The sequence below is a fragment of the Haliaeetus albicilla genome, chromosome 17, assembly GCF_947461875.1.
Source record: "Haliaeetus albicilla chromosome 17, bHalAlb1.1, whole genome shotgun sequence".
Taxonomy (NCBI): Eukaryota; Metazoa; Chordata; class Aves; order Accipitriformes; family Accipitridae; genus Haliaeetus; species Haliaeetus albicilla.
Genome location: NC_091499.1, coordinates 12302213 through 12328768, shown reverse-complemented (window position 1 = coordinate 12328768; position 26556 = coordinate 12302213). Strand labels below are relative to the sequence as shown.

At 44.1% G+C, this 26556-nt stretch overlaps 1 protein-coding gene across 1 annotated transcript in view; it reads left to right on the top strand.

Annotated features, from left to right (window-relative positions):
• LOC104320869 (gamma-aminobutyric acid type A receptor subunit rho2) overlaps positions 1–18856 on the top strand; it is a 43636-nt gene extending 24780 nt beyond the window's left edge. The window contains exons 3-9 of the mRNA XM_069804847.1: positions 25–92; positions 3485–3708; positions 7815–7897; positions 9439–9579; positions 9818–9970; positions 11979–12175; positions 15831–18856. Coding sequence (XP_069660948.1) covers positions 25–92; positions 3485–3708; positions 7815–7897; positions 9439–9579; positions 9818–9970; positions 11979–12175; positions 15831–16139 — 1175 coding nt within the window. The 3' untranslated portion in view covers positions 16140–18856. The remainder of the gene's footprint in view (positions 1–24; positions 93–3484; positions 3709–7814; positions 7898–9438; positions 9580–9817; positions 9971–11978; positions 12176–15830) is intronic.
• The last annotated feature ends 7700 nt before the right edge of the window (positions 18857–26556 follow it).

Below are 26556 nucleotides of genomic sequence, written 5' to 3'. Positions count from 1 at the left end.
TATCTAAATCTCATTCTCCTACAGGCCCTGCAATTCCTGTTGGGGTGGATGTGCAAGTTGAAAGCTTGGACAGTATTTCTGAGGTTGACATGGTACGTAATCCTTTTTTAAGCCTCAATTATTCCTAGTCATAAAAAGTCCCTCCTACTTGAAACCTATGGATTTCAAATTATTGGTCAGATGAAAGTAATGGCAGTATTTGGCAAATTCAAAGAGGCTTGTACTCAGGACTAAAGACTTGATAAAACCGGGTGATGAAAGGCTTATCTCTGTATCTTCAGATAAAGATTAGAAGTATGAAGGAAAAAGGGATCTTAAATGGGAGAATAATCAGTGCTATGAAGTATCTATCACAACCAAAATTATAAACAGCTGCGTATGAAGGTTTGAAGGTACATAGTGAAGCTCATATAAGCCATGCTTACTGCAAGGGTTTTCTTCCTTAGGGAACCATTAAGTCCATTTGTTTCAAATGCATGATTCTGGGAGGCACATTAGAAAATTAAGTTGGCAATGTAAATGAGAAGGAGCTGCTCCTGCATCTTCATCACTGGGAGTAATGTGACTGAGGTGCATGAGTGGGAACTGCCAGGGGGAGCCTGAACTGCCTTTGCCAAAGTGGAATTTGGTGCGGTGGAATAGTCCTTCAGTCACTGATGATGCTGTTCAGAAAATTTGCACCAAGTTCAATTGTGATTTAGTATCTTTACTTTTTTATTAATTAAAAAAGAGGAAGAAATACATGCAGTTGTTAACCCTCAACAGGTTTCAAGGTGTTCCCAGCAAAAGGATGCACGCATTTTCCTGTTTGGGTTTTTTTTTCCTAATATGGGAAATGGAATAAAAACACTGGAAAGAGAAGTGGAAAGGGGAACATAGAGGATAAGAGGAAGCTTCTTGCTTCCTTCCTCCTTCTGCCTGAAGACTGAAAGGAAGAGCTTTAGGTTGATGGGTTTTTACTGTGGTGCAATTACATCTTCATTAAAACAAGGGAGCTTGCCTGCCTGGATATTGAAAGAGAGGGTTTGGGGGGATGCGTGCAATGAAGCGCGTGGGAGGGAGCTGTCAGTGCAGGAAATGGCTGTCGCAAGGAGACTTGAGGCTCCAGTATATCAAGATAATGTCAGAGCAGCAAAGAGACCTGATTAGTGCAAGTAAATAACTGGCAGTGCTTTCTGTCAGGAGCATCTGATTTCAACAGAAATCTTGCCCGTCAGAAAGCTTTGAGGTCAGTTCTCTCCTTTTGCTGTTGATAGCTCCGCAGTTCTATTTTCCCACCACAGGACAAGTGCTTTCCACAGCGGTTGCTGACCTGTATTTGGGGTAGAAGAATGGTCTCCTAGGTCAGTCTGGGTTACGCTGGTTTGTTTTTCCAGCAGTTTTTCCCAGCATGGGTGTTTGCAAGAGGAGGGCGGGCAGTAAGCTCTCTGCATGGCCAGGGCACCTGGGCTGGCTGTGCCTGCAGCAGGGTGCCCTTCTCGTCTCCCCGTTGAGCTGCAGGCAGGGCAGAGCTGCAGGCAGGGCTTGTTTCAAACCACTCTGAAGGGTTAGTGGCCCTAGAAATCAGGTACCCTCGGCTGGGCAGTCTTTGCCTATCATTGCTTGAGCAGGCACTTGGTGCCCCAAAGAAGCACCAGACTGAAGCGTCGCAATGCAACCCACTGTACCTGCAAGACAGTGTGCGTTAATGGCAGCAGCCAGGGGCTGTTTAAAGCACGTGGTTTTAAAACTGGTGCCTGGCTGGTTGGCATGGATGGGCTGCTGCTGTGTGCACTGGCAGGGCATGCTCTTGAGGCTGCCTGGAGTGTGGCACAAACATGAAAATTGCTGCCAGAAGTGAGGCACTTGTGTGTGTGCATTTGCTATGCCTCCAGCAGGTACTATTGTTCTCTCAGTTTGTTGTAAAACTTCTTTCCTAAGGGATTTTCCTACTCATGAGTGCTGAAATAAACTCCTTTTCTGGGCTTGTAACTAGCATGTGTGCTGGTCAGAAAGGAACAAGCCGTCAGTGATTGCAAACCGTCTCGTTTGACTCACGCTACGAGAAAACATCCATAAGTTGGATTGTATACTTAGAAGCTGTCATCAGCTGCCACTTTGGCTTCTTGTTTGCAGCTCTGTTTGGTGCCCTGTGTGTTGGCCATTGGAGGCCTGTTAGGAGAGAGAACGGAGCTAGAGGTGAGAGAGGAGAGGGCTCCTGCCTGGTGGGACAGGGAAATTGGTGGCCTGGAAAGTGGTGTGGCCCTTCCCGCGCTGTCCCTACAGGCAGGCTCTCCCCCTCCTCCATAGTGGCTCTCAGTCGTGCCGAGGGTGCCTGGCTGATGCCACATCGGTCCCTGTCCCCCTGTGCTCTGATGATGGAGCTGTACAGAGGCATTTCGCAGCCGCAGGCTGGAAATGTTTCTTTGGGACTATTGCTGTAAGGGGAAGGTGGCCGGTGGCCAGTAGGGAACAGGAGCTGGGATCATCCCTGGGGGGAGTGGGGATGGAGGCTGGGACCAGTCTGCCAAGGTGGAGACCTGCAGGTGGGTGAGCAGAAGCGTCCCTCCGGCAAGTCTCTGCCATGACCAGGGAGGGAGGTGTCTGGCCAGCTCTGCCCCACACAGGGCAGCAAGGTGAGGACTGTCACTGGAGACTTCTTCCACAACTTAATGAAAAACCTACTGGTAACGCGAGACTGTTGCCAGGCAGCCCTTTGAAACGGTGAGTCAGGTTAACTGACGGTTTGTTGTCAGCAAAGCAAAATGAGGTGGTGGTTTTAGAAAACAGTTGCCGCGTGGTTAGGAAGAGATCCCAGCCTGTGTTGCTGCCTGCCCAGGCTTGGCAGCTGCAGCTCCCATAACCACTCGCTTAATTGGGAATATAAAGAAAACAACTGTATTTGATCTCTCAGCATGAGAGAGTAGATTCAGCTCTGAAAGCAGCAGCTGCCAGGTTGCTATCAACAAACAGATGTTTTCCTTTGTGTGACTGAAGCTCCTGCTCCCTCAACGAGCTTAAAAGAGAGCTTTATTTATACACTTGTATGGTAGGAAAAACAGTTCTGTCACTTTGTTGCTGTTTGCAACAATTTAGTTCTTTGGGGGTTAAATTTCTTAGTGTTTAGCCTGACCACTAAGCTAATTTTGAAAGTTTTCCCTCTTGAACATGCTACAAATACCATAGTCCTTGGAGATAATTTTGCCAGGATTGAAGAATCATTTCTGCAGGGCAGTGCTCCTCTTGGGGCATATTTATATCCCTCTGGGATCTGAACATTAGTGGGTACTGTAATACATTGATTGGCTGTTTATGTTTTGTTTTGGCTGAAATTATTTTGTCAGGAAAATCTATTCACACAGAGCATTGGTCCAGGAAAGAAACAGGAGTTGAGAGGGGAGGGATTTCATCTACCTGGTAGGAGTGAGTTTTCTTTCTGGTGTTTCCTAGGTGTAGAGAGCAACACTGACAGACCTCTCTCTGGTTCTCTTCCTTTTTTGTGAAGGATTTCACTATGACTCTGTACTTAAGGCACTACTGGAAGGATGAGCGTCTCTCATTTCCCAGCACCACCAACAAGAGCATGACCTTCGACGGCAGGCTGGTAAAGAAGATCTGGGTCCCCGATGTCTTCTTCGTGCATTCCAAAAGGTCCTTCATTCACGATACCACCACGGACAACATCATGCTGCGAGTGTTCCCCGACGGTCATGTCCTCTACAGCATGAGGTAACCGTGCAGCCTCACTGCTCCTGAGCATCCCCTGGGGCTTCACTGGCAATTTTGCTCCTGGCATGGCTTTGGTGACCACCAGGACTGCTACTGCCAACCCTACTACTCCCACTGCTGATGCAGAGCCCTATTTCCAGCACGTCCAGTACCAAATGCTTTGCAGGAAGCTGTGAGAAACCATGCTGTGGGCAATAACAGGATAATCTCCTCCCAGGGGAAGCATTCCCCTAACTCTTTGCAGTCGGAGGAGGGCTTAGTCGAGCGGGGATGTTCGTCCCAGGGTCAGTGTGTGATTAAACTGGAAGCTGCTGATATACCAGATGGTGACCTCTATAATTATCCTATTTTGCTTCCTGTTTGTCTAGAAAAACTTTTTTTTTTTTTTTTTGGTGGTGTTGCCATGTTGATGTAAAGGTTTAAGTTTATTGAAGCTGAAATAGCAGTATTAAAGACACCCTATAGTCCCTAGCAGACTTGTTGGCTGGAAGAATCCTGAGATATGTCTGTCATGACCTAAAGGGTTACCCAGCCTGCGGGTGTACACAGATTGTGACCATGAGTTTCCAGGATTCTGTAATACACAAGGACAGAGACGTTTAATCCTCTAAACTTCTCTACCTTATTACAGATTACCAAAAATACCACAAAAATCACCATGAGCAAGTAAACTACCACAAAATCACCACTAGCAAGTATATGTATGATTAATAAAATGAATTTATGTATAGATCATGCTATTACAAATTACTATCAGTGGTCCATAATACAGTATCTATCAATTGTGTAGCAACAGACAATAACAGCAATAACTAACGAGGTATATACTGTTAGAGGTTACTACAAACTTACTATTAGTGGAGCATCTCATCAACAATATAACAGCAGGTATACTTATGTTAGATTGCTTGTATGGGTGTACAATACTGGTATCAAGTGATACCATCATCAAGTAAACCAAATCATCCCCTGGGTGGGAGGACAAACCACAACAACCACAGAAGTGGGCCCAGACAGGGACGAATGAGACAACAGGCAGAGTCTCACTTCAGAGATGCTCTGTGTCACAGGGTCTGGAGTCTGCCGGGCATCCCCAGTGAGAGTCCAAGAGCTCATAGAAAGTTCATGCAGTGAATTCAACCTGTTTAGGAATGGAGAAGTACGTGCAGCATGGGAAGTTCTCAGAGAAAGATGCTCCATTTTGGATAAAAATTATGTCTTCCTTATATGACAGGGACATAAGAAGGTGTAGGACACTTTGAGCAGCCAATAGGTGCTCTTAATTTCTATTTTTCATCTGTGACAGCCAATAGATGATGATGTTTTCTGTTCTTTCAGACCAATTTTTATTTTCCAGACTGTTTTCCACCTTTTCAGACGATCAATTGCCTTTACAATCCCCCCCCCTTCTTTTTGCACTTATCGATGGTATCTCAGGATGTCTCCAGTTTCTAGGTACACTGTCTGCACTCCAAAGAGTCCAGCTGCACTTCTCAAAGATGTGTCTGGTTCCTAGGCTGGCAGGCCTTTCTCTGTCAATATTTTTCAGCAGACATTTTCTTTTGCTCAGTAATTTCCCCCTTCTAACAAGGCCACCTTTATGGCTGCTCACATCAGCATCCCAGCAGGTTTAATTTCCTTCAGAAGAATGCAAAAAGAGATGCAGAGAAAAATACACTGGCAGAGGAGAAAAGCTCGAGAGGCCAGACAAAAGGACATTTCCCCAGGACAGAAAACATGCTCTCAGTGTACAGTTACCTTTGAATGCTTTGTAGCCAAGGATTTCTGTTCTAAGATCTTTCTGGAACTTACTCACTTCAGCTATGGTAAAATAATTCTCAAAAACTAGGAAAGGTTTTCTATAAAGTTTGATTCAGGGGGCTATCTCTCTTTGAAGAATGAGCATAGTGGGTGATATTGTCCCAAGTAGGATAATATCCCACCAAACCAGGGGGCAATAAAGTTCACTGGTTTCATAGTCTAAATATAATTCTACTGAATTTATTTAAAAAAAACCCCGGATAAATTATTAAAACCACAAAGAAATGTGTGTGTATGTGTGTAAGAAAGAGAGTATGAACTATGTGGCCACTTCATTTTGCCTGGTCCTAATGATGAAAATCCCATCTTGACCAAACACTTAGGAACACTTTCCCTGTTCTGAACCCATTTAATAAATCCATTTATTGCATGAAAGGTCTGATTAGCCACACCTTAACTAAGCACCTAAAGACACTGTGTATTTTATTAGAACCAGATGAGGATGAAGGTGCCACGCAGCAGGAGAGACAAGAAGGAGAAGGAAAAATGAAGGAGGTTAGGCGTAAGCTTGGGTCAGCAGCGAGGGGAGAAGAGCAGGAGGAGGGTAGGGACCTTCTCCACAGGAGTTGCTTGGTGTAACTGAATATCTGTTTCCATTGCTCATACCCTGCAGTTCTCATGTGCTGAAGCCAGCAGCATGCCACTTGTTAGTAGTGCTCAACAACGAAAATGAAGGAGCAAGTACTTTTAATGGCAAACATTGTCTCTGTTCAGATCTGCTCATTTGCCTACATGCAGAGTATTTACTTTCAAAATTTTCTGTGAGCTCTCGAGGAGATGATGTGACTTTCTAATGTTACCTACAAGAGAGAAGGATGTGAGAGTTAACCACAGCTGACAGCATAGGAGTTAAATGGATGATTTGATACGTAAAATCCACAGAGAATGAGAATCTGCGTGGCATTTGGTCCTGGTGGTGTTTAGGACACTCAGAACGTGATCCAGCTGACCAAGCATGGGTGTCCAGTGACGCTGGAAATACCCTCAGGTGTCTTGAGATGTCTGCATGGGGTTGGCACTGGGCTGAGGGATATTTCATTCCTCATTTGGGCCTTGGGCTTTCAAGATCACCTGAACACTGCACTCTAATTGAGGAATATCTTATTGACGACCTGAGTTTCTGTGCTGTCACTGACTAATGAATTGTTCATGACCACAGGTTGTGCCACAGTTTAGGTGACCTGGAGGAAAGAAAATAGCACTTTGTAATGAGACTTGAGTTATAAAATGCTTAAGTGCTACACACAACTAGGGCAGGTCACTGCTACAGTATAGCTTCTGGAGCATATCCCCCAAAAGCTTCTCTAAGTTTTGCTCATATGGCAAAATTTTGCTCTAGTTTTATAGTCAAAATGAACAGCATGTGCTTTTCAGGGGCAATGAGTGCATAGGTCAGTGTAGGATTTGGATCACAATCCCTTGAACAGAAGAAAAGTTCTTTATCAACATCTGCAATGAATCTAGATAATGGTCACGGCCAACATAAGTCGGCCTCTGAAACGATGACTCACAGCTGATTTGCTCCTACTAAATCAGGAGCTCCACTGCAAATCTGTCCACAAGAGAAAGTTCACTGACCCACTAGAAAACTTGTTATGCGATGTTGTGCACAACTGGACTCGTTTAAAAATGGGAGCTGTGATTGCTGGAGCTCTTTAGCTAAGACACGAACTTAACATAGGTAAATCTCACCTGTTGAAAAACAGCTGCACCCATTTTTATACCCTCTGCCCCAGAAATACACCCCCCAGATTAAAAGAGTTTGATCAAGGACTGAAATAAACTGGGTTTGCCTTAATAATATGTATACAGGAGGAATTTTGTGGCTTGCGATAAAGATGGTCATGTCCCTCAGGCTTGTGTCATTTTTGGGGTGACTATGGAGGGAACTGAGCTACAGGGAAAATGAGGAAACCTTAATCAAACTGGACATAAGAGAACCTTTGAATGTAAATGGTAAGGTTATTTTATGTTGTTGCGTTGTAGGGGAATAGTCAGATATAAAACACAGTGGAAGTATTCGTGCTGACATTACAGTATTACTGTAATGTACAATATAGTGCTTTAGTTCCTTGATAGATATTGAAATGACAGCTTCCTTTGGAGTTTCTGTGTATAATCCATCTTGCTTGGACTTGGAGAATTGGTAGGCATTTTCCTGGGGATTTAATGCTAACATTATGCATAATTGCTGGCTCTAAAGCTGCAGAATGATTTATTAGTGATAATGTTGTCCCTTTGTGGCTCCTCATAGAAACCAACCTTTCTCATTTTTTGACTTCTAGGATCACAGTGACAGCAATGTGTAACATGGACTTCAGCCGCTTCCCCCTGGACTCTCAGACGTGTTCTCTGGAGCTGGAAAGCTGTAGGTTGTATCTGTGTTTCTAGGTAGACGTGCTCCATGGCTGGCTGCACACAGATAGACTGGACACATTTCAGAATACAGTCTATTTTAGAGCCAGAAAAAATAGTTCATCAGAGTTACTAAGAGTCTTTCTATTGACTTACTGTGTTGTATATCTAGCCCTTATGCTGCATTACAGGGGAATTTGCAAGGAAAGCATCCTTGTATGAATTTTAGGGGATGGCACTTTCAAAAAAAACCACCAACAGAAGTGTTCAACATATACTGGTTCTCAGCAGCTTGCTGATGAGAAATCTGGGGGGGAGAAGTTTTGCTCTGTTCATTGCTTCTGACTGGAAGGTGGTGTTTTCAAGTGTCACAATAAAAAGTTGGTTGTAATGATCACTGATTTTATCTAAATTTCATCACTAATGTGGTTTATGTATGATATAATCCTGAATCTGCAAACACTGTGACCTGGACTCAGTTTCTTTGGGAAGGAGTTGTTCTGTGGAGAAAGTGATGTGAACAGTAAGATTTTCGTGGCTGTTCTGTGAACTTTGTCCAGACTAATATCCAGTTGTTTTGAGGTCTTCCCAGCTATTTAACTGAAATTTTCCTCTACGAATAACACAATCACAAAATCGCAAGGTAATTTATGTTGGTCTTGAGCTCAGCTCCTTGAATACCCTGCTCAGAGCAGGGAGAACTTTATAGGGGGTTGCTCAGGGCTGTGTCCAGTTGGGTTTTGAACATCTCCAAGGTAATGGAGGCTCCACAACTTTTCTGTGTAACCTGTTCAAATGTTTGACAGCCCTCATCCTGAAAAAATTTCCTTTTACATGCTCAGAAAAAATCCTTTGTTGTAACTTGCATCCCTTGCCTCTTGTCCTTTTGCTCTGCATCTTGGAGCAGAGTCTGAGAAAAGCCTGCTGCCGTCTTCTCTATGACCCCCAGCAGGGCAGCAGTTGGACCCCACCACAGACTGCTCTTCTGCCAGCTGAACAAACCCAGCTCCCCCAGCCTCTTGTCTTACGCCATGTGCTGCCGCCCCCTGACCATCTTGATAACCCCTTTTTCATTCCCCATTCCTGCTGCTTAGTGGACCATTTTTTTTTCATTTACAGCCTTCAAATATTTCTAGACTTTTGCTTCAAATCACACCTGTCACTTTTGCTTTTATCATTCTAAGATAGTTTGAGGAGTCTGTGTTTCCTCCTTCCTCTAAGGAAGGACTATTTCCTGAGTTGTTCTTATCAGTTAGCAATACTTTGTCTATGATTTTTGATATGTGATGCTCAGAAAAGTACCATTCTAGCTGTCATTTCATCAGTGTGGAGATGTGTTTCCCTGAATCAGGATGACCTGGATTGTTGTTGTTGTTGTTGTCATGGTATGTCATATGGCAAGATCTTTTTAACTCGCTGGTGTTAGCAAACTTATTTGTGGCATTACTTCATGCCAAAGGTGCCTTTGTGTTTGTTAATTTTGACTGGATCTATTAACGTTTGTTTCCCCTCCAAGCTAAAGTCACATCACATCATGTTTCTTCTTTCCCTAAGATGCTTACACTGATGAAGATCTGATGCTGTATTGGAAAAATGGGAATGAATCTCTGAAAACTGATGAAAAGATTTCTTTGTCTCAGTTTTTGATACAAAAATTCCATACTACATCAAGACTGGCTTTCTACAGTAGCACGGGTATTGGCCTTTTCTGATTTAATGCTATTGCTAAACCTAATGCTGTATTAACTACATTAATGTGACGTTATATGTCACTGAAATGTAGTCTCCACAGTCTGGACAATACATGTTTTGAAAGATCAGTTTCTCTTTTCACTACCCTTTAGAAATACAAGATAAAAAAAAAAGATCTTGTCTCTCTATGCCTACCATCCAGGCTGTTCTCACTGATTCTAGCTTTCCTCCTCTCTCAAAGGTTGGTACAACCGCCTCTATATAAACTTCACTTTACGCCGACACATCTTCTTCTTCTTGCTCCAAACCTACTTCCCTGCCACCCTCATGGTCATGTTGTCCTGGGTGTCCTTCTGGATCGATCGCCGAGCAGTTCCTGCCAGAGTCTCGTTGGGTGAGAACAACTGCAACAAGCCATGACTGCGTGAAAATCTTTGAATGTGAAAGTTTTGGCAGGAAAGGGAACTGTTCGTTTTGATGGTTAAATATATTGGGCAAGCAAATGTTTGTTTTATCTGATGATTAATATAATGTAAAACTTGCAGTTTGTCTCAAGTCCTTCATCGCTAAGCAGTCCTCCTGATCTACACTTAGCTCAGGACAGAAAGGGCTGTGGTTTTAAAAATAAAGTTGGGCAGAGAAGAGAGGTTTCAGTATTTATAAGTCAACGAATCAAGATTTTTCCTTGTTGTCCAGTCCTGCAGTTCTGAGACACACATTGCCGTTGGTGAGGGTAGAGTTTCACTGGAGTTTAGACACCTACAGGGAGTTAAAGGCTTCTGTTAAAATTTTCGTGAATGCCTTTCATGAGCAGGATCCTGCCACGTCCCAGCTGCCACAGCAGGTGTCCCAGCCCAGGTATATGTCTTCCCAACCAGCCAGCACTGGTGCTGTGGCTGGCGTTTCTCTCCAGGCTGCCTGGGAATCGCCAACACGGCGCATCTTCACAAAGCTGGGAAAGAAAAGCAGCAAGGGATCTAGTCCTATCAGCTTCTGCAGACGTAGGTGTCCCTCCATCTGGGGACACTCAGGGCATCTCTGTGACATCAGACTACAGCTGGGCACTGAAGGGAACGTGGCTTTCCTCTCACATCTGCAGTACTGAGGATGAGAGGCCACCAGCCCTGAGGTGAGGTGGAGTTGGGTTTCTCCTCTCCCAAGGATGCCTGGCACTGAGGATCCAATTCATTTGAAGGAGTGGGAAAGCGAAGAAGGAGCTGCTTGAAAATCCAGCGCCTCTCTGGAGAACTAAAACCCATCAGGAGCTTTGTCTGCGTCAGGACTGGAGGAAATTCTTTCAGCTGAGCATAAAAAGAGACGATTTGTTTATCACTCCATGCATAGGTTAGAGGAAGGCAAAAATGTAATAGGAAAAATCTCTGAATGTTAATATGTAAGGCTTCCAATACTAAAAGTGTAAAAACAGTATTTTAGCCCATGAGTTTGTCTCACTTAGAGAGCTATGCACTGCAGCAAACGTATGTGAAAAGGCAGTTGAGAGTCTGCTCCACTGAAAGAAATGTGTTCAGTGGATATTATTTAAAGACAAATTAGATCCTGATGAAAAGTGAACAAAGTAGCTGTGTTTACCATGGTCACTGTTTTGAAATGGCTGAAGTAGCTATAAATGCTTTTTGGCTCGGTTTTCTCTATTTAAGTGGTTTTGGGAACTTGTAAATATTTTTTCTCCATGACGATCCAAAGTATATACTATTTTGCAGGACTTTATCTATAGCTGTCTAAATATATATACACATACACATGTGTATATATATACACACATATTCACACACACATATATGTATATAAACATAGATACATATATGTTTATGAATACATACACATGCACATATCTCTATATATAATACAACGGATGTTGTTCAAAACTTTTTGATTCCCACAGCTTGAACTGTGGACAAATAGTCCTTGAGGTAAAAGCATAATGCTTTTCTTTTGCATGGTTTCATGCAAAACATTTTAGCATTATTGCACATCCTTTTTAAGATCAGTGATCCTCTTTAGCTGTGACCAAAAGTCAATACCAGGTTGCTTCCTGGCAGTGCCTGTAACACAGAGTGGTACAGCTTGGAATCAGGAGTGCTTGTCACCACTGGCCTTAGCAGAACTGACCATAAGCACTGTGTTAAAACCCTAGAGGTTAGAGAGGGAGTTAAATACTGCTGCTCCAAAATGACAGCTGCTCCGCAAAACTAAACCCACCATGCACACAGAAGTGCAGGCAGTGAAACAGTTCTGCAATGGCAGGGGAGATATTCATCACAATTTTATTTCACATCTAACATCTTTTACAGCATCATGTAGAGCATAATTTCTGTTTTTCTTGAGACAAAAGCCTTATGGACTATATCAGTCAATAACATTTATTTCTCTTGGTTTTCCAGGGATAACCACTGTGCTGACCATGTCCACGATCATCACTGGGGTGAACGCCTCTATGCCGCGTGTTTCCTACATCAAAGCAGTGGACATTTACCTGTGGGTCAGTTTTGTATTTGTCTTCCTCTCGGTGCTGGAATACGCAGCAGTGAATTACCTGACTACGGTGCAAGAGCGGAAGGAGAGAAAACTGCGGGAAAGGGTGAGAAAAAATTTTGTTTTGTTCATCCATTTATTCCTTTTTTTCTTACAGCTGATCTGGTCTTTATATTGACTGGTTTGTGTCTATAAAAGGGAAAACACTGACATCCATGTGTGTATAATTGGATCTGTTTAGACTGCTCCACCTCAGGCTGAATTGCTAACGCCAGAAAAACAAGAGTTGATCTCATGGGTCTTCACAGAAACATCAGAGAAAAGGAGAGTGTGATCTGAACTGGGGAAGACTGCAACCTGGAACTGCGTGGGGCTGACAAAAGGGGAAAGTATCAAATCTGATACTTCACTGCAGCAGCCACAATTTCTGTATTTTTAAGCTAAAGGTGTTACTCGGACCAAATTAATTTCCTCCCTCTACGGTCAGCTTTACGCTGGAAGCTGGATTCAATGGATGTAACAGTGGAGTTGTTCCCTGTTACCAAACACAAAAAACAGTCAGCCAAGTTTATGCTTGTACTTTTTAATGTGCTATGAAGAGTCTTATCCTGCATCCTTGGAGTTTTTCAACACCTGACTAGATACAGCCCTGAGCAGCCTGGCCCTGCTGTGAGCAGGAGATAGGACTAGAGACCTCCTGAGGTCCTTTCCAGCATGAATTATCCTACAGACCTGTGAGCCCTTCTTCTTTGTAATTAAACAAAACACCATCACCTTTTGAACACTAAAGCTTGGGACCAGATTTTTTCAGTCCCCACGGACTCAGAACATCGGCATATTTTACAGCTTCTCTCTTCCCATTAGGAACTTCCCACATTAGTTCACAGGTAACATTGGTCACCTACTGCCTTTGACACTGGGAGAAATTTGTATCAGCCTTTCAGAAATGCCAATGCAGACATCATCTTTCATATGATTTCACCATGACATTTCCCTCTCTGAACTACTCTGTTGGCTTTGTGTGTCCTTCTCTTCCCCTTGCACTTCTTCCTATGACTTCCTTGAAGTGTAGAATAGACCACCTATCAGCCCAGTACCTTTCCTAGTTGACATTTCATAAAAAATTCAGGTAGATACATTTTTAAAAGTGATTGGAATAAATTCAACACACTCTGTGACAAAATTGTACCTCTCTCCAAGGCCTTCTTAACAGTAGTGTGTCTGGAAAGCTACTTGAACAGGTCCTGAGTATCTAGATTTATTTATGCCCCCATCCTAGTCCCCACCCAGGGCCCAGCAATTCTCTGCAACACAAGGCAGAGATGCTCTGTGCAAGCACAGCGAGTCAAGTGTATCTTACTTGCTGTGCATGAGCAGTGGTCTGTGGCCTTTTAGCCAGCCCTACTCAGACTTCCCATGTCCAAAGAAGACAGTGTCTTTACAGTACACAGGAAATAACAAAAATCATCCTTGCTAGGTTCGGCTTGCCTAGAATAAACCTGTATTTTTTTTAAAAGGCAAAACCCCCTCTCCTTTGTCTTTAACTATACTGGAGGGATGAAATGAACTTGAGAGGGTTTGTTGATGTCTGCTAAGTTTTCAGGAACATTTTTCCACATCCATTGATGGCATAGCTTGTTATTTATATCACGAATCTGCCCTTTATTGAGTCTTGTGCATTGAATTCTATATTCGGCAAATGCCTTTTTACTACACAATGTAAAATATTCTATCTAGTCTTCAGCATGTGACAATATTAATCGTTAGAGGTGGTAATGGGAACAGAGATAATAAGCAACAGTATTTGAGGATGTTGCGGCAAAAGGTAGGTGAGTGCTCTTGAAGAAGCAGGAGAGACATTTCTCACTGTAAATGTAGATCTTGTCAGCCAATGCTGTTCCCCTATGAAAGACCCCAAATATCCCAATATGAATATGTTAGGCTGCTCAGAGAAGAGATCTATGTTATGTCTACATTAAGAAATTAAATGTGCCTGGGACCAAGGCTGATGGGCACAGAGTATCTAAAACTAAACCTTCTTTCCCTCAAAATCAGAGTGGCTGCTGTGAACTGTCTGTGGCAAATGGCCCATGCTTATACCCAAACCGTACATGGGCACTTTTTGGTGCTTGTTGGTCTGGACAAAATTCAGGCCAGAGACATTTCTGACACTCTAATAGTATTGTCAGCTGAGTTCCTGTGCCCAGGGAGGCTCTTTGGTGGTGTTTAATTTACTAGTGTAGACATAAACTAAAATTGCTTCAGGGTGAAATTATGTAGCATACTTCGCCATGTATGTGCCTGTGAGCGTAATTTAAGACTCTGTGGAGGTGGGTTTCTAGTATGTTAGGCTCCCTTGTCCATAGAGGTGACTGTCATCACATGTACATGAAGCAATGGGAACTGTAATTTGACCTGGGGGCTAAGAACAAATCTGCAGAATTTCTTTCTCTGCTGGGTCCTGCAGCAATTAGCTTATTGCCGTTAACCACTTTCCCTTCCACCCACCCACCGTCTCCCAGACCTGTCATCAGCTGATGATAAAGAGCCTGATGCAATTCTTCCCTCTGTTCTTTTGGTGTTTTTTGGGGGTTTTTGTTTGTTTGTTTGTTTGGGTTTTTTTGAGGTACACCTGCTTAGTATAAAATATATTTTAAAACTCAACTACATACTTCTCATGTTTTTCTGCACATAATCTGCTGATACCAAATAATTTGGTTATGACTAGAACACAGAAAACAATTCTTAAGTTGATTTTCAGGTTTTTGGTAAGCAATGTGACCTGTTGGTTAAATAATTTGAAGAAAAAACCTTGACTGCAGAGTTTTCCAGTGGAATCCTGAATATTACATATTTGGGTATATATACATTTTAAAAAAATATATATAAATATTCAGGATATATACATTTCTGTGCATATATACTTAATTATTTTAGTTGAACTTATCCTTGAAAACAAGTCCTTGGAAAATCCACACATGATAGTTGGTGGAGGAAAGAATTGGGGGCAAAGTATTATTGGGTAAGGAAAGCAGTCTGTGGGGAATCAGAGGGTGGAACTCCTAGCAGAAAGGAGGTTTTGGAGTCCATTTTCATGGCATACAAATATGTATGGGACAGAAAACCTGCAGATTTTAAACAGTAGAAGACAGTATTTCCTATTCAAAATTCTACCTGTATTCATTGGTTTTTTTAGACTTGTGGGATACATGCTGGTGCTGATGAAGTCAATGCAATTTTTGGCATTAACTTTAACAGAGCTGGGATTTTACATTAGGCTTTTAACTGGCCCTCTCCTTGGTTTAAAATCAGATTTACAAAGAAATCATATATATCTGTGAAACCAGAACTTGGCCCTTTTTTTTCCATAACGTGTACTGGATAAGCCATTTCCACAGATAAAACTGCATCTTGTCCTTGAATATTTATAAACACAGAGATTGCAAAATAAGGAATCTCAAGACATCAACTCTGAACAGAGCTATCTAAGAAAACCTTTTGGTTAGTTTTTATGTCTGCTAAAGCATTTTTCTAATCTTTTCTGAAGCTGCTTGTCCAAGCAGTGTAGCTAAACCATGTCTCTTCCTTTTGTAACACAAGCAAAAAAACCCGCGACTTTTTTGTTCAAAGAGAAACTTATAGTATCTCAACTAAAATTTCAACCTGAACTGTTTAAAAGCTGTCTGTTAATAGAAAGGCATAATTTCTGTTGCTAATATGTTCTTCCAGTGTTCAGCTATATTTCTTGTTTATGTTCCTAGTTTCCATGTACATGTGGAATACCTCATTCAAAATCTATGATGCTGGATGGAAACTACAGTGAATCTGATGCCAACAGCCTGGCAGGATATACAAGAAACCAGATGGTCCCAGAGGAAGAAAAACAAGAAAAGATGGTTGTGCACTTAGCTATGAGTAATGAATCTCATTCATCAAGGAAGAGAGGCCTGAAGGGCCATGTGGGCTTGCGCATCATCCAGAACAGTCATGCAATTGATAAATACTCAAGATTAATATTTCCAGGCACCTATATATTTTTTAATTTGATATATTGGTCTGTCTTTAGCTAAGTATGCTGGCACAGCAGTGACTGAAGCAGAAGATATTTACAAAACTCTCTTTTGTTGGTTCTTTTTCAGCCTAATCTGGATGCAAAGCCAGAAAAATGATTATTTTATTGCTTCTTTGGAGGGTAAAGGGGAGGACACATCCTCCAAGGGGGCAACTCCATGCACAGGCATCATGGAGGAACCTGCTGTGCTGGTTGCTTTCCAAGCCACACCCTAGCTCCCATTTGCTTTATGACACATGTCGTTTCTCATACTTGAAAATATGTGCTCACCATTCACCCAAAAGGTGCTGTAAGTTCATTTGAGGCCAGCCGCACTGGTGGTGCCTGCTGTGCAATGGACAACCAGAGACAGTGCTCACGTGGGCTGCCAGGCATTAGACAAATGCAACTTGCAAGGGGAGGTCTGGACAGTGCATCTCCTGCACGGGAACTGAATGAGGCCTTTCCTTTTCAAAAGCTCTGCTTTTGAGAAAATCCTTTTATTTTTCTTTGGCATACGAACATCGTATTTGTTTCCATTGGTTTATGAAGAAGACCTCCTTTTAGGGTCCAAATTCTGCTTTCTCTGGAAAGGACCTTCACTGATACGATTAGGACAGTTGACTGACCAGGATCAACAGGGTTGGCTACAGAGTGCAGGTGGTATGTGTGAGGCAGTAGTCATTTTTTGTTCCAGATTAGAAGTAAGGAGTGATGATGAAACAGAGCAAAGAAGCCCACAGACTCACGAGAAGATGGCTCCCAGGGTACATGAGTAATGAAAACAGGGAGGTTTAGACATGTGTTCTCCATATAACTTGAGCACAGCACATGATATGTAGCACTTGCCCTCTAAAATGAGAGGGGAAGCCGACGTGTAGCATGTACCGCTAGCACATGGTGAATAGGCAGTGTCTCTGGGACCATTACTTTCTCTCTCCAGAAGCAGAAAACAGTGTTGAGGGCAGCACTGGTGGCTTTCAATTTTTTTCCTCACCCCTGTGAGGAAAGTGCAGCCCACAGAGAAACTGTTTATCCCAATGTGCCTCTCCCAATCAACACATTGTCCTTCCGTTCAGGCATTTTGGATCAAGAGGGAGAGATGTCTGCCAGAACCTCTCTCTGCAGAAACATAGGCATATCAGAGATTAAATGGCCAAGAATAATACTGTGGGATTCAATGAGACCCTGTCTGGCCTCTGGCTCCAAGGTCGATGTAAGTCCTTTGAAGCTGCTGGAGAGCATTGTAACAAGCTTCTGTGCTTAGCATTTCATTTTTCATCCCGTGATATCTCCCTTTCCTTTACTAACAACGCTGACAGCAAAACCTAAATGTGGAAACATGATAGCAACAAGACAACGATGTCCAGGTTTGTGTGCTCCTTATTTTTAGAAAACACCATGACTTTTTGGCTGTGGTGGAGATTATGTTCATCAAAATATTTGGTTACCAAGCTGAAACTCGGGAGGGTGGGCAGAGCCTGAAGTGTGAAGACCCAGGGCTAAGGTTAGAAGCTGACTCAATTATAAGATTAAGTTATACGTCTGACTGGGGTTGGGCCATGAAGATTCAGATAAATCACATGAATAAAGGAAAAACAAACAAAAGTACTAACAAAACTGTAACTATTTGTTGGCGTGTGAAATTTTCTGCTTACCGTAGCAGTAATTCTTATGTCCTAAATCTCAAGGGATGTAGAATATGGCAAGGAATTGTTAATTCCAGGCTGTCAGCAATACCCAGATTTTCCCTTGTGCCTCAAATATTGCTGCCTAAATTACACTGATGGTTGCACTAATTTACTTGAAACAAAATTGATGAGAGAAACTAAAATTAACAACTGTCTTCCCCTTTCATCAGCCATGTTAATAACTGACTTGAATGGAGTTCTGTCTGGTCACAAAGTAAGAAAACACAGCCCTGAAACTGCTGGCAAGAAGAGGAGCCATGGAAGGACAGTATCTGAAAGGAAGGATTGCCCTGTATCCCAGCCTGCCACTTCTCTCCTGAGCCACCAGATCAGTGCATTTACCACACACCACTCTTCTTGGACCTGAAATCTGGATACTTCTCACATCGACAGGTGGAGATCACTACAATAAAGACGCAAAAAATATTAAAGAAATAGCCCACTGATCTTTTGCGAGGTTAAACCCTGGACAGAACAGTGTGTGTTCTTCAGCATTAGGAGTTTTGAGTGTAAAACAGGAACCAACGCCACGGCTGGCAGCAGGACAGTGCAGCGAAGGGACCTTGGCTGGGGGAAGGCAGCAGAACTGCCCCATGAAGTCACCAGCGCGGGGAGTGAGAAACTCGGCTCCTGTGTCCCCCATTTTGCCAGCCTTTCTGCATTACTCATGGCACGTGCCATTTAACCTCTCAGTGCCTCATCTCCTCCATCTGGAAAGTGGGGAGCAATAACTTGTACCTACCTCATGAGGTGCCGAGGGGCTTAACTTGCTTAACTAGCACGTGTGCGGAGCACAGTTATGATTTCTGAGCAAGTCACCCAGTGGTAATAAAAAAGTTTTTGTCTTCGTTACCACTGAGTTCTTCAAATGTGTCCTCTGATTCAGTCCAGCTAGAAGAAAGCACGTATCTCACCTGCCCTATAGTGATATTAAGCCAGATAACTCCCTCGCATTACAATGATATTAAACCAGAGATAAACGTAGCCCAACAGCCAAAAAGTGAGCACTGTCAATGAATAAAGCCTCCTGGCATACAAAAAAAAAGAAATCCTAGTGCTTTACTTTGCCATTTGTTTTTATTACATCTCCTGTTCCCTTAGAAGTTATGCGGCAACAAAGACAGTCCTTTAGATCCTATCGTCTTTGTACTAGCACTGCCTGTAGTCTAAATGCTAGCTAGTAAACGTCTTTTGGAGATGTTACCTTACTGTTATTTTATATGCATGTGTACATAACTGAAGAGATTGCTGTCTGTTTCTACCAGGCACAATTATACAGCCTATAAAACCATCAAGGAGGGTATTTTTCCATTGAAGGAAAAAACCACCTCTATCTTAGGCACCATTTACACTTATTATTCATTAAAACAATAGATGAAAAGTATAGATGCAAATAAAACCAAGACATCTCCTTCAGGCAGCGTATGAATTGTATTTTTCTGCTTATTAGGACGAAAGTGGCTAGGCATGAAGCTAGAACAAGTATTTGAAGTGTGGTATTGAGAATGTATTCCACCTTTCATCTCCCCTGGATTACAAGAGACTCAATGAGCACTGTCTAACTTCTAGCTGCAAGATCCATCCATGTTTTGAGAAATAGTGCCTGAAGCTAGGCTCTGAATAGTATTGTTTGATGGATACAACCCAATTCTGTGAAGCACTGAGCATCTGAACAATTAACCTACGGAAGGACAGGATTTTCAGAAGTGCGCAAGGGATTTGGGCAGATGAAGCCCGTGGATGAATACGCCTTCTCTGAATAACCTGGTCCAATTGCAAAGAGAGAAAATGTTGGCCCCGCTCATTCTGCGTCTGGTTCCATTGTACTTCTACTTCTAACCAAATCATTTCTTTGAAAGAAGGTAACTCTCTATATAGATATGTACACAGATGTATAATGCATATGCAGGTAGCATATAACAAAGGAAGACACTGGGATGTGTACCTATGTTAAATAGTGTACATATGTGAAGTTGTAATATATTGTATGTAAATTACCATTTATTATGCCCAGAAAACTTAGTATGTTGAATTGAAAAAAGGCTCTTATTGCCAGCTAAGGGCCAAAAAATGAGGTATTGGCAAAAATTATGGGTTGTCTCACATTTTCCTTCTGAAAAATGAAGTGTTGAGAAGTTTGCAAGAAAGGCTGATGATAAACTGGTTGTACAACAGGTACAATCCACTGTGCTGATCACTGTAATCAAACCTGGTAATAAAATAACAGATGGAAAAGGTGGAAAAGAGTCCATTTCATGGTGTGAACTTTAAAGTATGGTTTTAATTCTGTCTGGAGATTTGTCACCTATGAGCTAATGCCCAGGGGTAAAGGATTTGAATAAACACTCATTTGTAATTGATTTAAAATAAAAAGCATCTCAAAAGATGGAAGAAATGTAGTGGAAGCATGCAAGTACTTTGAAGTATGCAAAGCTCCTTGGGAAAACTGAGCTGTTAATTACAGCTATAAGCTACAGAGACCTTTTGTGAAAACTGCAGCCCACAACTGAAGAAATTTCAATAATTACTTCACATTTAAGGGCACATTTTAAAAAGCCCAAATGGTTGGTATATATCTCAATCTCCATTTGACTATAAATGAGAACTTGTCATTTAATTCCTCCTTTGTGCTTTTGAAAAGATTGTCTCCATGCTTACCAATCGAAGATATAACCGCTCTGAGGTCCCGGCTGCCCGATCTCAGCTATTATCCCTAATGCAGACAATGGGACTAAAGTAAATGCGCATGGGTGAGGCTGATACCAAGACCACTGAATAATGGCTATTGTCTATCAAATTTCCACAATGAAGAGATTACAGCAAGGTACAGACTAAGTGAGATACTGCCCTGCTGAAATTTAAAGAACAGAAAAACGTATTTAAAAACCAGCAAGACTTTAGCACTATTAAAATTAAAATGTAATCCCGTCTGACACTAAGCTGATTAATTCCTTTGCAAAAATGACATTTGAAATAATGTATCAGGGTCATTACTTTCCTGGTCAGAGGAATTGCCATTTCAGATGAAGCAAGAAGGGTGGGGAGGGAAATTGTGCACGAGCAGGGGCCAAGGTGCTGCTCTTGGCATCCAGCTCTTATGGCAGGGCAGGGGCAATCCCAGGCTGAGCAGAGCCCACTGCAGAGGTGCGGATCGGAGGACCCAGCTTTTCCAAGGCACTCGGTGCCTGGGCATCACACATCACCATGTGGCACTCTTTGATTTGGGCAAGAAAATGCTTTCTTCTGCTGGAAGCTAGGCTTAGGCTGGCTGTGGGCTGGGGCCTGAGGCAGGAGGACCTGGAAAGACAAGCAATATTTGCACCCACAGCTGTCCACAAAATTTTCTCTAAAGGAATCGTGCCTCATGCCACCGCCTTTTGACACTAGCCTGTGTTGCACCCATAAAAGAAGACACCCGAACAAGGACAGCCCTGCATTGCCTGCTCCTCGGAGCAAGGAACAAAGCTCTCAGCAGATAATTTGAAGACTGATCTTTAAGATTTCCTACCTTTGAGACAACACACAAGACTCGTCTTGGCCAGTTGTCCAAACTGGACTTCTCCCACGAGTCTTTTAGGGGGCTCTGAGTGTGGATATACGCAATTGCAACCATAGAAATTAGCTTAGGAAAAGTGCCTGGCAACTCAGTCAATGCAAAATGCATATAAATGACATGAAAAAAAAAATTTACTGCTCTACTTGTCACGCAGATTTATAGAAGAAAATTGTGTGTTTAGCTTAGAGGGAATTCAGAGAGGGAGATGAAAGGACAAGTTAATTGTAACGACAGTTTGAATTACTTGAACAAATATATTTTGGGAAATGGGACAGAACATTAGAGCTGTAAAACTCTCTAGCCTCCTGGCTCTTTCCATTTTATCTGGATTTTTATTAGGGTCCAAATTCATTTCAACCATGAAATTTTAAACCTTTCTTATTAAGGTGCATAATGACCACATTTTTATAGGTACAGCTGGGAGGAAACCTTCAGTGTCGTGCACAGACTGTAATTGCAGCAGCCTCCAAGTGAAAATACTTTTTTAATCTAGAGTTTTAAGAGAGCTGCCATTCTACAAAACAGGACAGGCAGAGTTATTCGGCCATTAGGCAGGGAGACAAGAGAAAGACCGTATCATCTGCACCAGATATCAGCCTCAGCATCTAACGCTGAGGTGCTCGGGTGCAGTGCTGAGGGGGACTGTATGGGGAGGAAGGGAAGCTCCTGCTTGGGCCAGATCTGCAGACAGTAACTGTCTCGGGTGGTCATCCCCAGCCGCGATGGTGACACAGGTACAAACTGCCACCCCGGGGAAGGTGTCCACCTGCCCCAGACGGCTCTGATCTGGCCCCAGGACAGTGCTCTGAAGGAAAAGTTTCTCTTCCTTGGGGGCTGACGTGGGGGGGCTCTCCATGTGTGTTTTCTCCATCAGGGAGGTCAGTGCCCTGGTCAGCAGATGCGGTGGCTGTTCGCAGGACTTTGCTGTCAGATTCCTGCCACCCCGGACCTCCCTTTCCTCCTGGTGATGGCCCAGGAGAGGAGAAGGAGAAGCCCTTGCTTCAAAGGATTGGCAACTCCTTTGGAAAGGGGCTGCTGAACAGCACAGAAAGCAAAGGAAAGGATCAAAATGGGAGGCCCTGCTTGGGGTCAAATGGTCTGCCCTGGGCTCTCAGGCGCTTTCTGCCCTAAATGACAGAGGACATGAAAACTGTGAAACCCAATTTTGAACTGAGCTGCTAAATGGAAATGGTGCTTGCTGAGCTGCCCAGAGCCCTCACCGCCACTCACACCGAGTAAGGCCAGGGTAGGAGCTCTCTAGGTAGGAGCTCATTCTTTACCTCGCTCACACACACAGGAATGCCTGGTGCCCGGCAGTGATGCTACCAGGATCTATGCTGCCCATCAGCTTGCCTTCCTCAAGCTCAGCCTCCCACAGAAGGTCTCTCCCCATCTCCTGCAGTCCTTAGCAGGACATGACTTCCTTAAAAAAGAGAAAAAAGTAGGGAAAGGGAAAGAGGCAAGAAGAGGAAAGAAAGTCTGCCCCCCAAATGAAAGTAAGTATTTTTGTGACTGTGCTGAAGGCAGTATTTTGCCAAGCCATTAGCTGCTCCTCACTTCTCCAGCTTTTCTTTAACCATGGCTGTAATGTTTGTGCTTTCTCTTCCTGAGTCCTCTGGCAGCTGACGTAAACATTACAGCATGTCAATATTCTTCCCACATCTCAGCTGGTGATGAAAGCCATGAAAATATGTGACTAACAGCTCCAGTGCAAGCCACCTTTGTGCTGGTGCTCTGCCACGGGAAGAAACCATCAAGGCTGCTTTACAAGTACAAACCCTGTCTGTAAGGCTGTTTCCTTACTGTGTGAACGCAATAAACCAATTAGTTGAAGCAGTTTAATTGGGAGGAGGTAAAGCAGCCTGGTACAAATAAAAAAAAAAAATATTCTGTTTGATTTCACAGAGGAGGAAGCAGCCTCAGAAAGAAGTCCGAGGCTTACCCTCACTTCAGGTATCAAGCAACCCGGTGCAGATGCACAGCACGCAGCCGTGAAAGGTCTGGCCGTGCTGGCTGATGGGTGCAGGTCCAGGAGTCAGCCCACAGGAGGAACCACCAGTGCACCCAGGACTGGAGTGGCCACCCACGAAGCGCTTTAGATCCAGAGTTTCATTCCTCAGCTTCTCCATCCGACGCTGCTGGGCTGCCACCTAAGCCCTAAAATGCTCACTGTTGCTTCCAGGTGTGTCCGTTCCTGGTATGGAGGCTGCCCTGGACCCTCATGGTCGCTCTGAGGCATGCTTCTGGTCCCCGGTTCATCTTGCATGGAGCTGAATGCCCTGACACTCATCTCTCATGAGCCTTCAGGCTGGTCCACCCTGCTCAGCCCTGTGGTGTTAAACTGCCCCGGTGCCATTTCCCAGCTGCCTGCCCAAACCTGGACGTGCCTCAACACCTTGAGCACCTTGCTCATGTCTCAGCCCAGCCTCCCCGCCTTCCACTGTCATTAGAATCATAGAAACATAGAATCATTTAGGTTGGAAAAGACCTTCAAGATCATCGAGTCCAACCATTAACCATGCCCACTAGAGCAGGTAACAGACTCAAAGACTTCACACGCACTTGCAGCCGAGCAGCCACCTCTCTGGCCATCTTCTGGTGTCTAAACCTCATTTCTTATCCCTGTGAGGCTGTGAAAGGAGATCAGGAATCAACCAGAAAAAAGCCGAGGGCAGCCGCAGAAGAGGGAAAGAGGCTGAAAAGTGTTTCTCAAGGGATGGGACAGCTGGAGAGGGTGAAGCTGCTGAGCTCGGTCCCTGGGTGCTTGGGCAGGGCACACACACGTGGCGCAAAGGTTTGGTGGGTGCCGGGGCTCTGGTGTGGCACGGTGAGGCCCAGCCCAGCTCCCACATCAACACCTTGCTGGCCAAGGACTGGCAGACCTAGGGCACGTCCCCACCACCAGGACGAGGCCGCCATGCCGAGCCCTGCCACAGCAGCCAGGCTGAAACGGGCTCGGTGGGGCCGCAGGGAGGCCAGCCAGCCCGCTCCCGCACCCAAAGGCAGCTTCAGCCGCGCTTAAATCATTTCTGACAGAGGCTCGTGCGGCCTGCTCTTAAAAACCTGCAATCCCACAGCCTCTCCAGGCAGCTTATACCAGTGGTTAACCAGCCTTAAAATTAGAAAGTGTTTATTGGCAGCCAGGCTGGAGCTCTCTTGCTGTAACTTGGGCCTGTTACACCCTGTGCTACCTGCAGTGGGTATGAAGGAAAGTTTATGTACCTAAGTTTGTGCAGATATCTATCAATCAGGTTTCCTCGAAGCCCCCCCAATTTGTCCACAGAAAGTCGCCACAGCAGCCTTGCTGCAATCAAGCCATATGAGCCCTGCTCGTCTGTCCCCAACATTTCCTTCTGCGGAAGCAGCAGCATGGTTTGAGGATGGAATTTGACTTTTTTTTGCATATATGTTTTTCAGCTATTTCATTAAATGTCTCATTATACTGCATAGAGGTGATAACTCATCCATGAACAACAGCCTCATCTTTTCCGTAACACCTGCTAAGATTAGCTGGCAGCCCAGAAGTGACTAGTTTTGAACATTTACAAAAATTCTACTTGGCAGAATAATTCCCTCTCCCAACTTAATCATCAATAAACACACATTCCATAAATGCATAGAAGTGCTTTTCCATGCCTTCTGCATCGCTGCAAACTTTGGTTCCTGCCGTGGTGACAAATAATGCCCCCAGTCTAATCCAAAGCAGGACTTTCACAGGATGGGTCTCTTTTATCAGCTCGACTCTCCATCAGGGAGGTTCTGATGAGCTGGGGCCACATCCCACAGCTGGGCAGTGGGGAGGCAGGAGGAAGGCTGAGCCCCTACCCGGCTGCCCTCGCTCCCCTGCACCAGCACACGTGGAAAGCTGGGCCCCATGTGTGCCTGGGATATGCATAAGTGCATTTTCATATTACATCTAAGTCAGTTAAATGCCCCTAGTCCGGGGAGGGCAGCATGTTAATAAACGATCATTACCAGCAGTTGACAGTTGGTTAGCACAGATTAATTCCTAATGAAGAAAAGAACTCTTTATGTAATGTAATGCTTCTGGCCGGGGATCAAGGGTTGCAATCATCCACCCACAGCAGACCTTTAAATCCAGCTTTGTTCCACTGCAGGAAAAATAGACCAAAAAAAAAATCTGCTATTTTTTAAAGGTTATGATTCAGCCAGCGTCACTCGGATCCTAATTCCAGGAGCGCTGAGCTTGTTTCCTAAAGAATACAATATGTTGCACCATAGCCTGGTGATGCAGATGAGGCAGAGGAGCTGATGTGAGGGGGGCACCACACGGACCCTGTGCCCTGGGGATGCAGGAGATGGCCTCGTGCAGCCCCAGCTGTGCCATGGCTCTTGCATCTGTCAGGATGATGCCTTCTCTCTGGCCACGGCCATGGGTGTTTGCAACTGGCCAGTGGGTGTCAGAGTACACTGGGTTGTACCGTGTTGCCCCTGGAAGATGCGAGGAGCAGGGGTGCAGCTGTATTGGGCTGTGCTTGCATGGGGGGGCCAGGGTATCCAGCCCTCACCTTCTAGCAGCCACAAGGAAACTGGCTGTGAAAAGCAGGAGGTCAAACCCAGCTTAAGCAGCAGGGGTTTTGGCAGGGGACCACGCAGCTGCCCGGATCCCAGCAGCCGGTGTCATAGTGGATGCACACACACAGGTTTTCACCCTTGCAGCCATCAGGAGGCTCCTGGGACCTTTACTCCCACTTGCAAGAGAGCAATGCATTTCACACTGACTCACGTTCCTCTCCTTCCTTTAAGACATTCCTTGAGTTGAGGCTTTAGGAGCTGGTTCCTGGGCTCCTCTGCAGGTGACACCGTGTATCCAGGCTGTGCCAGTGTCACTCTTACAGGGGGGACTTACAGCAGCACCTGCACCCACCCTGGCAGAGGGTCTGAGATATTCTCCCAAAGCCATGAGATCAAAAGCAAAACTCACCAGAAAGCCAAATCCACTGGAACATCAATAAATAATGTCAATAATTACTCTACCACTGAAAAAGAAAAATCGCTATGGTTATCCTGTGATATAAGGATATGGATATAATAAAACTGATTCACATACAGGAAAGTGATTTGTACTCGTGAGGACAGTTTTTCTACTGTATTTAATCTTACTCCTGATCTGATAGGAATCTTCCTACTGATATACTGATGATCTCACAGGAAAGATTTGGAAGGAA